The 11,818-nt window shown below is 41.8% G+C and overlaps 1 protein-coding gene across 2 annotated transcripts; it reads right to left on the reverse strand.

Moving 5' to 3' along the window:
- Positions 1–440: 440 nt before the first annotated feature.
- On the reverse strand, positions 441–10,881 carry LOC118391291 (HAUS augmin-like complex subunit 5). 2 transcript variants are annotated; one of them, XM_035782542.2, is made up of 20 exons: positions 10,690–10,881; positions 10,405–10,503; positions 10,143–10,205; positions 9,960–9,992; positions 9,765–9,789; positions 9,502–9,634; positions 9,216–9,375; positions 9,006–9,096; positions 8,824–8,915; positions 8,680–8,734; positions 8,451–8,578; positions 7,899–7,977; positions 7,656–7,804; positions 7,304–7,466; positions 2,015–2,095; positions 1,775–1,920; positions 1,539–1,635; positions 1,281–1,419; positions 963–1,095; positions 441–862 (listed from the first exon to the last, which is right to left on the reverse strand). In XM_035782542.2, exons 1-20 carry the CDS (start codon positions 10,740–10,742, stop codon positions 760–762), a joined length of 2,022 nt encoding a protein of 673 aa, XP_035638435.1. In that variant the 5' UTR covers positions 10,743–10,881; the 3' UTR covers positions 441–759. The 2 variants fall into 2 exon arrangements, with proteins under 2 accessions (XP_035638435.1, XP_035638442.1); XM_035782549.2 differs by having other exon boundaries at positions 10,584–10,774.
- Positions 10,882–11,818: the final 937 nt, after the last annotated feature.

Raw genomic sequence — 11,818 nt, forward strand, 5'->3', positions numbered from 1 at the left:
CACGTTGCACGTATAATTGGCATATTTTTACGACTTGCAAAGATCGAGATATGACCAGTGTGAGCAATGTCATTTGACTGCCTGCCTCTCATTAACTGGGAAGGAAAGTATAGGGCATGCCATAAAATTGGTCAAACAATGCAAATCACACAGAAAAGCATTCCATGTGTCAAGAACAAGTCCTGAATATTGCTAGTTGCCAATAAAACACAGGATACTAGTATTATTTATACAACTACAGCTCACAGACGTTGCAAAACCACACCATGAACAAAGTGGTCCTATATGGAACACTCATTTCAAACAATCTATTCCTCTATCAACCAAAAAAGCATGTCTGTATTGTCAATAATATGGTCATATGGATAACAACGAATGGTCAAATAGGATTGTATTTGTGACTGAGATTAACCGTCAAGCACATTAAAACAGAGATAAGGTGCAGGCAAAGTTCATTTAATGGCATAAAGACAATAGAAATGTACGTGTGATACAAATTGAATGGCATCATGTTTAGCAAAAAGAAGATGAGAAACAAACAATATTGTAAATTAATGTCAGTGGGAATAAAATTGTAGTTTTAGTACTACAAAGAACAGTATTGTTCTCTAAAATTCACCTTGGTGCATACCCTGAAAAACAGAAATTAGTCGTTAGGATGTCCCCAGAACTTCGGAAGGTTGTGTCATGGTCTCCTGGACATCCTGTTTGCTGGGTATCTATGCATTTCAGTCTTGTCTTTATTTTCTAGGGAGCTCATCAAGAAGCCTTAGCTGCAAATTTCCACCTCTGTAGCCACTGCTGAAAAGTCAGTCCCCCCTTGCGTATGTCAGGCAGAGCAAACTGAGCAGGCTGATCCCACCTGCACAGAAATAACACAAGAAAAAGGTGAATTGTGAATAATATGGAGGTTCAATATGAGTAAGAGTTATATGGGAGAAAGTGTTAATGGTAGCACTTACCAATGGGAAATGGCAATCTTGACCTGATACCCATAAGAAAGGCCCTGTGAGCAGCGCTGGGTAAGCTCCCAAACCTTGGGCAATAAAGACTTAAGCAGCTCCTTGTCTTCCTCCAGGACACGTAGCAGGAGGGCTAAGGAGGAATACATAAAAGGGAGATGAAAGCGAGACGAGGAGATCAAACATGTACGATTGCATAATCTGCCTTTGGTTAACTAGGTAAAGATGAGTGATACAGTTTGATTGGCATCTGATTGGATGGCATCGAGCTCTACCATTTGTTAGTTTGCGTCTTTGAACTCTATGGAAAATCTGTACCTTGTTGGTCAGGTGCAGGAAGCAGCGCTCCCTGCTTCTCTACATTTGTTAAAGAGGAGGAGTGCAACTGCAGCAAACGACGCAGAAATCGAAGCTCCAGATGCTGGGATAGAGCTTGGGTGTACAGTTCCTCAGGGGCCTGGCAGAGAATCATAAAGCAGGCACAAAACAGACAATACATAAATAAACAGGAGGATAAGAGCAAGATGCAAACCACTGGGTGCATAAATGGCCATGGAATAATCAGCTGGGACTCACTCGATACATTGGGAAAGCCAGGCTTTGACACAGATTGTGGAAGGGCAAGGAATGCAAGCGATGGATAGACAACCACGATGCTGGAATTCTCTGCTCGCTGAAATATATATAGCAGTTTACAAAACTTTACCATCTGAAAAATGTTCCTTTGAGCATTTTTTCTCATCCAGACCAAATAGTGATAAGAAGGATAACGCTTCTCAACCATCAAATACGAACAAATATGAAGCGCTTACCCTTCAATGATCCTGCGGTCAAGTGTCAACAGTGACACGTTCCCAAACTGTCTGGCCTCTTGGGACACAGAGTTGCGAAGCCTATTGGCTGCTGAAAGAACTTTAGCAAATTGGGGAACCAGCTTTCCCTGAACAAACTGTCCAATCTTAGGTCAGACAGGAGAGAAGAAAAGGTCAAGTTAGATGGCCACGGTTTACACAATATGCATTACAGTACACCGCAGCATAGAGTGGGTCTACCTCCTTGTGCACACGAGTCAGTTCAGTCTTAGCTGTTGAGTTCCCCTTGATCAGACCGCTTATATTTTCCTGCCTGACATCCTATAAAGAAAAACACGAAAAAAAGTGTCACATTTCCTTTTATACCTTTATTTAACCAGGTAGGCCATTTGAGAACAAGTTCTCATTTACAACTGCGACCTGGCCAAGATAAAGCAAAGCAGTGCGACAAAAACAACACAGTTACACATGGGATAGACAAACGTACAGTCAATAACACAATATAAAAATCTATATAATGTGTGCAAATGTAGTAAGATGAGGGAGGTAAGGCAATAAATAGGTCATAGTTGCGAGATAATTACAATTTAGCATTAACACTGGAGTGATAGATGTGCAAGTAGAGATACTGAAGTGCAAAATAGCAAAAAAATAACAATATGGTGATGAGGTAGTTAGTTGAGCTATTTACAGATGGGCTGTGTACAGGTGCAGTGATTAGTAAGCTGCTCTGACAGCTGATGCTTATAGTTAGTGAGGGAGATATGTCTCCAGCTTTAGTGACTTTTGCAATTCATTCCAAATAAAATCAATTTAGCCGCAAATAAATAATGAAACATGTTCAATTTGGTTTAAATAATGCAAAAACAAAGTGTTGGAGAAGTAAAAGTGCAATATGTGCCATGTAAGAAAGCTAACGTTTAAGTTCCTTGCTCAGAACATGAGAACATATGAAAGCTAGTAGTTCTTTTTAACAGGAGTTTTCAATATCCCCAGGTAAGAAGTTGTAGGTTGTAGTTATTATAGGAATTATAGGACTATTTCTCTATACCATTTGTATTTCATTAACCTTTGACTATTGGATGTTCTTATAGGCACTTTAGTATTGCCAGTGTAACAGTATAGCTTCCGTCCCTCTCCTCCCTGGGCTCGAACCAGGAACACAACGACAACAGCCACCCTCGAAGCAGCGTTACCCATGCAGAGCAAGGGGAATAACTACTCCAAGTCTCAGAGCGAGTGACATTTGAAACGCTATTCGCGCGCACCCCGCTAACTAGCTCGCCATTTCACATCGGTTACACCAGCCTAATCTCGGGAGTTGATAGGCTTGACGTCATAAACAGCAGAGCTGCAGGCAAAACACACGAAAGTGCTGTTTGAATGAATGCTTACGAGCCTGCTGGTGCCTACCATCGCTCAGTCAGACTGCTCTATGAAATCATAGACTTAGTTATAACCACCCTGCTTCTACACCTGCATTGCTTGCTGTTTGGGGTTTTATGCTGGGTTTCTGCACAGCACTTTGAGATATTAGCTGATGTACGAAGGGCTATATAAATACATTTGATTTGATAGAGGACTGAGGGTCTTCCAAATATTGAAAGTGTGTAAATAGTTAACCATGTTATTTTGTAAATGTATATATTTTTTCCCCATATTTTTTTTTTTGGGGGTTTTTTTTTTTTGGGGGTGTTAGAATACCATTTTGGCATTTTGTATATAGTTATTTGTTTCAAAATGTATACATTCACCAATTTGGCCACTTGGGTACATTTGGGCTACTTGTGTGGGACACCTGGGTGACGTCGTGATAAATGTCATGTAGCACACTCATTTTGGAAGTTATCATTCTGAAACTTTGCAAAAGTACTGTTGCCCTCTTATATTTTTCACTGAAATTGTCCCCATCATCCTATCTGAATGTTTGTTTTATCTTTTTCATTTTAAAGATGATACAACAATAAAAAAATTCAAACGTATGTTTTTTTTCATTGTATTATCTAAACCAGATCTATTGTGTTATGCTCTCCTACATTCAATTCACATTTACACAAACTTCAGAGTGTTTTCTTTCAAATGGTACCAAGAATATGCATATCCTTGCTTCTGGGCCAGAGCTATAGGCAGTTAGATTTGGGCATGTCTTCAGGTGGAAATTGAAAAAAGTAGGGGGGATAGCTCTATGAGGTCCTAATGCGAGTCTGGAAGGAGAGTTTACAGTCTAACCAGACACCTAGCTATTTGTAGTTGTCCACATATTCTAGGTCAGAACGATCCAGAGTAGTGATGCTAGTCGGGCAGGCAGCGGTTGGATGAAGAGCATGCACTTAGTTTTACTAGCATTTAAAAGCAGTTGGAGGCCACAGAAGGAGTGTTGTATGGCGTTGAAGCTCGTTTGGAAGTTTGTTAGCACAGTGTCCAAAGAAGGGCCAGATATATACAGAATGGTGTCGTCTGCGTAGAGGTGGATCAAGGAACCACCAGCAACAAGAGCGACATCATTGATACAGTGCCTTGCTAAAGTATTCGGCCCCCTTGAACTTTGCGACCTTTTGCCACATTTCAGGCTTCAAACATAAAGATATAAAACTGTATTTTTTTGTGAAGAATCAACAACAAGTGGGACATAATCATGAAGTGGAACGACATTTATTGGATATTTCAAACTTTTTTAACAAATCAAAAACTGAAAAATTGGGCGTGCAAAATTATTCAGCCCCCTAAGTTAATACTTTGTAGCGCCACCTTTTGCTGCGATTACAACTGTAAGTCATTTGGGGTATGTCTATCAGTTTTGCACATCGAGAGACTGAAATTTTTTCCCATTCCTCCTTGCAAAACAGCTCAAGCTCAGTGAAGTTGGATGGAGAGCATTTGTGAACAGCAGTTTTCAGTTCTTTCCACAGATTCTCGATTGGATTCAGGTCTGGACTTTGACTTGGCCATTCTAACACCTGGATATGTTTATTTTTGAACCATTCCATTGTAGATTTTGCTTTATGTTTTGGATCATTGTCTTGTTGGAAGACAAATCTCCGTCTCAGTCTCAGGTCTTTTGCAGACTCCATCAGGTTCTCTTCCAGAATGGTCCTGTATTTGGCTCCATCCATCTTCCCATCAATTTTAACCATCTTCCCTGTCCCTGCTGAAGAAAAGCAGGCCCAAACCATGATGATGCCACCACCATGTTTGACAGTGGGGATGGTGTGTTCAGGGTGATGAGCTGTGTTGCTTTTACGCCAAACATAACGTTTTGCATTGTTGCCAAAAAGTTCAATTTTGGTTTCATCTGACCAGAGCACCTTCTTCCACATGTTTGGTGTGTCTCCCAGGTGGCTTGGGGCAAACTTTAAACAACACTTTTTATGGATATCTTTAAGAAATGGCTTTCTTCTTGCCACTCTTCCATAAAGGCCAGATTTGTGCAATATACGACTGATTGTTGTCCTATGGACAGAGTCTCCCACCTCAGCTGTAGATCTCTGCAGTTCATCCAGAGTGATCATGGGCCTCTTGGCTGCATCTCTGATCAGTCTTCTCCTTGTATGAGCTGAAAGTTTAGAGGGACGGCCAGGTCTTGGTAGATTTGCAGTGGTCTGATACTCCTTCCATTTCAATATTATCGCTTGCACAGTGCTCCTTGGGATGTTTAAAGCTTGGGAAATCTTTTGTATCCAAATCCGGCTTTAAACTTCTTCACAACAGTATCTCGGACCTGCCTGGTGTTTCCTTGTTCTTCATGATGCTCTCTGCGCTTTTAACGGACCTCTGAGACTATCACAGTGCAGGTGCATTTATACGGAGACTTGATTACACACAGGTGGATTGTATTTATCATCATTAGTCATTTAGGTCAACATTGGATCATTCAGAGATCCTCACTGAACTTCTGGAGAGAGTTTGCTGCACTGAAAGTAAAGGGGCTGAATAATTTTGCACACCCAATTTTTCAGTTTTTGATTTGTTAAAAATGTTTGAAATATCCAATAAATGTCGTTCCACTTCATGATTGTGTCCCACTTGTTGTTGATTCTTCACAAAAAAATACAGTTTTATATCTTTATGTTTGAAGCCTGAAATGTGGCAAAAGGTCGCAAAGTTCAAGGGGGCCGAATACTTTCGCAAGGCACTGTATATACAGAGAAAAGAGCCGACCCGAGAATTGAAACCTGTGGCACCCCCATAGAGACTGCCAGAGGTCCGGACAACATTCCCTCCGATTTGACACACTGAACTCTGTCTGAGAAGTAGTTGGTGAACCAGGCGAGGCAGTCATTTGAAAAACCAAGGCTATTGAGTCTGCCAATAAGAATGTTGTCGACAGAGTCGAAAGCCATGGCCAGGTCGATGAAGACGGCTGCAAAGTTGTTTTTAAATCGATGGCGGTTATATCATTTACTACCTTGAGCGTGGCTGAGGTGCACCCATGACCAGCTCGGAAACCAGATTGCATAATGGAGAAGTAGGGTGGGGTTTGAAATGGTCAGTGATTTGTTTGTTAACTTGGCTTTCGAAGACCTTAGAAAGGCAGGGCAGGACGGATATAGGTCTGTAGCAGTTTGGGTCTAGAGTGTATCCCCCATTTGAAAAGTGGGATGACTGCAGCAGCTTTCCAATCTTTAGGGATCTCAGACAATACGAAAGAGAGGTTGAACAGGCTAGTAATAGGGGTTGCAACAATTGCGGCAGATCATTTTAGAAAGAGGGGGGCTGGGGCATGTTGCTGTGGGGGGTGCAGAGCTGTTGGCTGGGTTGGAGTAGCCAGATGGAAAGCATGGCCGGCCGTAGACAAATGCTTATTGAAATTCTCGATTATCGTAGATTTATCGGTGGTGACAGTGTTTCCTAGCCTCAGTGCAGTGGGAGGAGGTGCTCTTATTCTCCATGGACTTTGCAGTGTCCCAAAACGTTTTGGAATTAGTACTACAGGATGCAAGTTTCTGTTTGAAAAAGTTAGCCTTTGCTTTCCTAACTGACTGTGTATATTGGTTCCTGACTTCCTTAAAAAGTTGCATATCGCAGGGGCTATTCGATGCTAATGCAGTACACCAAGCGATGTTTTTGTACTGGTCAAGTGCAGTCAAGTCAGGAGTGAACCAGGGGCAATATCTGTTCTTAGTTCTACATTTTTTGAATGGGGCATGCTTATTTTAGATGGTGAGGAAAGCACTTTTAAAAGAACAACCAGGCACCCTCTACTGGCGGGATGAGGTCAACATCCTTCCAGGATACCCGGGCCAGGTCGATTAGAAAGGCCTGCTTGCTGAAGTATTTTAGGGAGCGTTTGACAGTGATGAGGGGTGGTCGTTTGACCGGGGACCCATTACAGACACAGGCAGTGATCGCTGAGATCCTGGTTGAAGACAGCAAAGATGTATTTGGAGGGCAAGTTGGTCACGATGATATCTATGTGGGTGCCCATGTTTACGGATTATGGGTTGTACCTGGTAGGTTCCTTGATCATTTGTGTGAGATTGAGATAAATGTGCGGCAAGTGATGAAATAGTAATGATGGCAGGTTCTCACCCCAAGCTGTCTGAAGTCCATGATGTTTTGCCATTGGCTCCGTAGGCTGCGGAGGTCCTCCTGTCGGTCGCTGGCATGCTGCTCCATTTGAACACACTGGTCCCGCAAACCATTTCTCACTGCTGCCTGAATCACACACTGCATCTCCAGCTTAAACACTGACCTGGGCAGGACGGAAACATGGGAGAAAAGAGGTTTTAAACTGTGAAAGCGTAAAGAGCATCACAAACAATAGATACAGACAACAAACCAGAGTATTCTGATGAATTGACATGACTGGTTTAGAGGCTTAGCATGTTCATTGACGACATGTAAATGATGTGGAAGAAGCCAATCTATAGTGCAGGTTTACAGTGAGAGGGCGTCGGTTTGAGATTCCCCGCCAATCAGCTCTAAATGTGCCTCTTTTTTTCGGGTATGAAGCTGGGTCTGGAGCTGTTGAATTCGTGACCGTGTCTGAGCCAGTTCCATCAGACTCTGTTCCACCTCCTCCCAAGCTGACTGCAAAAAGATCCCACACATATTACTGTTCTAGCCTATGCAGTGTCTTGGCCCCATGTTGGTATTTTAGTGTAAACGGAAACGTGTAAAGTACCTGTAAAAGACTCTTAACGGTTGGTAGCTCTTCCTCTTCTTTTGAGATGTCCAGCAGGTGATTACTCTCATAGCGAAACCTAAAATAAAACAGATACATTTGCCCCTATAATTCAAATCCATGCAGATATTTTTGTCCAGCTAACTTTATCAATTTAACCATTTATCAGCCTCCTGAGTGGCACAGCGGTCTAAGGCACTGCTTTGCAGTGCTATAGGCATCACTACAGACCCGGGAACGATCCCGGGCTGAATCACAACCCGGCCATGTTCGGTAGTCCCATAGGGTGGTGCACAATTGGCCCAACATCTTCCAGGTCAGGGGAGCGTTTGGCCAGGGGGGCTTTACTTGGCTCATCACGCTCCAATTACTCCTAGTGGCGGGCCGGTTGAATGGTGTTTCCTCCGAGTTTGGCGGGTCATGTTTCAGAGGACACATGACTCAACCTTCACCTCCCGAGTTGCAACGATGAGACAAGATTGAAATTGTGGAGAAAAGGGGTTAAAATACAATAAAAAAATGTTAAATATACTTTTTTTTTGAACCATTTACCGTAATGCAGCAACATCACGAGCCATACCCAAAGAGGCAAGCATCTCCTCCAATGCCATTTCCTGTCCCAAGGCCAGGTACTGCAAGGCTGACAGCACTTGGTTCGGAGGATAGCATTGCAACAAGTCCTGATGAGATTTTAAAAAATAACAATATGATTCTCACTCAAATAAAGAAAATAAGAAACAGACCATGATGTAACTATCTAGGTGCAAACAATGCAACTTACCTCCACAGCACTTAACCAATGCTGAAATACTGCAGTTCTCTGTTCACGTGTCAAGCTGAAGAAAGAGAGAGATCAATGATTTATCAATAGAAGTATCCCATGGATGACTCCGGTTCCTATATAAAACCATCTGATGATTCTTACTGTGTGGCAGTGGAAGATGTCATGTTCAGTTCACTCTCTTGCAAAGACTGGAAGAACTGGAGTCTTTCATCACACAACTCTCGGATGTTACGCTAAGGAGAAAAATAAACAAGACCAGTAAAATGCAAAACCATCACTTCGAAGACTATCATATAAGTAATAAAATATAGTAAAGCACTTACCAGAACCTTAGGCTCTGCTCCTGATGGGTTGAGATGGTCCCCACTGCTATTGGAGGTTTCATTTCCAAACACCACCTTCACCTCTGCCCTCCTGCAAAACACACCAAAAGTAAAGAATGGATTTTAGGGTTGGCTTGAGGTGTCAAATGCATGTGGAAGTGTGGTAAGAAATGGTAAAAGGGTCAACGGCAGAGGCTCTAGCAAGCACACCTAGACAGCTGCTCCAGAACCTGGGAGTGCCCACTGATCTTGAGGATATCCTCTGAAAGAGAGTGGCGCTCCTTCATGCAGCGCTGCTTAAAAGCCTGTAAAAGCAGCTCCCTGCATTGGTTCTCCTCCACCATCTCCCAGCTCCGGTTAATGGACTCCTCTACTCAATACAAAGGGATTACAGAGAACAGCGCGTCAAGGCGAAAGAGGACATCCACATATACAGACCTAGAAGATTTTGGGATGTGGTATGTAGAAAAAAGTATATATTTGGCCAAATGCTCACCCTCAGTAACCAGCTGTGCTTCAGTCCCATTGATTTGAGAGTCCAGGTGGTTTAGTTCTACTCTCAGCTCATCTATCTGCTCCTGAAGCTCAAACCGCTTAGCAGCATCACTCTGCCCCACTACTTGTTTCAACTGCAAATGTGTACATACAATAATGTAAAAGAATGAGCACACAGAAAACATAACACTAACACATTGCTACAGTATCACATTTAAGACTATCAAACTATCTAGACATTTGTTTAGAGAAATATGGTTGTACCTCCTTATCGTGCAGAACTTTGTACCTGAGAGAGCACAATGTCAAGGCTTGTATAACTGTACATACAACAAAACCTGTGTGTCATATTAATATCAGAGAAATTTGGCAGTTATCCTATCAAGAGTTTGTGTCATCTCAGAGACAATGAAATTATCACATTTGTAGATAACTCAAGACACCAAAAATAAAGGATACCATCTGAGATTTCCACGCATAACCCTTACATTCCTGCAAAGAGAAAGGAATAGAGAAGATATTGGAAGACCACACGTAAAAGGACAAAACGACAATAGTTGACCTAGCTACTACAAACAAAAATTGATAGAAACACTAGGAAGTATAATTAATAAGGTTGTAAAAACCTGTCTGCATACCCACCTCTGATTGAAAATATGTTGTGTGACATATCTCCATATAGAGGCACCCGGGCCAACACATAACCTGAATCAAAACAAACATCAATATACTTAACGTCACTTGGGTTAACTCAATGTTGGGACAAATTCGTTTTAATAAGTCTGCAATTGCCGATATGAAAGACGGTAGCAATTCTAACTACAAAGACAAAAAGGAATAGCTCAACAAGGCCAAAAAAAGTGCATGTACGTTAAATTGGACATTTATGAATGACGTTACGCACGTTTTAAAGTAGTTGTCGTTTGGGAGACTTTGGGTTGGTAGATTAAATTCTTCAATCGCCCACCGCTTTAGCTCCCGCAGCAGGGTCCTGTCTCCCATCCTTCTCCAGACAAAACAAGCGAGGCGTTAGCTAGCTATCCAGCTCAATAATTCTCACCAAAATCGAATACTAGCAAGTACATTTTAGCTTGACAGGTGGCTGTAATAGTACGATGGCAAAGTAGATTTGCTTCCAAGTGATTGACTGTCAAAAAGATGGCAAGAAAAGTTAACTGTCCGACTTTACTCAGTTGGGCGCTTGTTATTTTTCCACCCGTTCAACTTCCCGCTCTGTAGCATATCCGGTGACGTTTGCTTACGTTCTGAAACAGGACAAATAGTACGTAAAAAGTTCTACAACATTACGCCGATTCTATTGCAAAACATTTCGGAAGCAAACTGAACGAAACTGGACGAGATCGACCTGGATTCGGAATTCTCGTTTTGGTCTGTGTGATTCTTAAACGGTTTCTGTAATGAACACGAAAAGGTTACACAAAATGGGAAACTTACATTTGAGTAATTTAGCAGACGATTTTATCCAGAATGACTTAAAGTTAGTGCATTAATTATAAAATAGATAGGCGGGACAACCACATCAGAGTAAGTACATTTTCCCCTCAATAAAGTAGTCAGAGCGACACAGCAGCTTTCATCCACTTCACCATTCCGTATAAATACATATTCCAGTCATATGGCAAATAATAATAAAGACCTAATAGTCAGGGCCGGTCCTGGACGTTCTGCTGCACTAGGCGAGATAAAAATCTGCCCCCGCTAGGTTTTGGTTTCGGACCATTTTTTTCTCCGCTAAAAGTCGGAGGAGCAGAACATAATAGCAGGCCAATTAATAGGTTAAACACATTTTTAATACATCTGTTTAGTAGGCTATATTATCAGTTCAATGTCAATAACATAGCCTAATATTTTCAATCTGATTACATTGATAAAATCACGAATGCCCTGGATGTTCTGCCGCCCTAGGCGAGACAAAAATAATTACGTTTAGACATCGTTATTCATCTACGCATGGCACTTTCAGAAGTTACCTTTCCACCCAGACAGGCTCTACTGACGCAGAAAACTGTAAGCTTCAAATGCTGGGTACTCCTCGGTTGTATAACCCAGCAACAGAAGTGCTTCCCTAAAAGCTACCTGGGTTTAAACAAACATCTTTTCATTTCAAAAGAGAAAAGCTCAGTTTATATAGGGAAAGAATAGCAAAGTATTTGTTTTAGCTTCAGATTGTCATAGAGAGGAATCAATATATCCCCATATGCATCGGAGTCACGTCTTTCACAGTCATTTTAGAGCTTGTTTCTACCATAAGGCATCACAGAGTTAAGCATTGTTATAGAACGCTTTATGTAATCTGG

The sequence above is a fragment of the Oncorhynchus keta genome, chromosome 1, assembly GCF_023373465.1.
Source record: "Oncorhynchus keta strain PuntledgeMale-10-30-2019 chromosome 1, Oket_V2, whole genome shotgun sequence".
In the NCBI taxonomy this organism is placed as follows: domain Eukaryota; kingdom Metazoa; phylum Chordata; class Actinopteri; order Salmoniformes; family Salmonidae; genus Oncorhynchus; species Oncorhynchus keta.

Bases quoted from the DNA above. Each gene is read 5' to 3' on its own strand.
- LOC118391291 (XM_035782542.2), bottom strand. From the start codon at position 10,742: ATGCTACAGAGCGGGAAGTTGAACGGGTGGAAAAATAACAAGCGCCCA. The intron at 9,635-9,764 runs GTACAACCATAT...ACACATTTGCAG, and splicing joins AAGTTCTGCACGATAAGGAG to TTGAAACAAGTAGTGGGGCA. The intron at 8,916-9,005 runs GTAAGTGCTTTA...TTTTCTCCTTAG, and splicing joins GAGCAGAGCCTAAGGTTCTG to CGTAACATCCGAGAGTTGTG.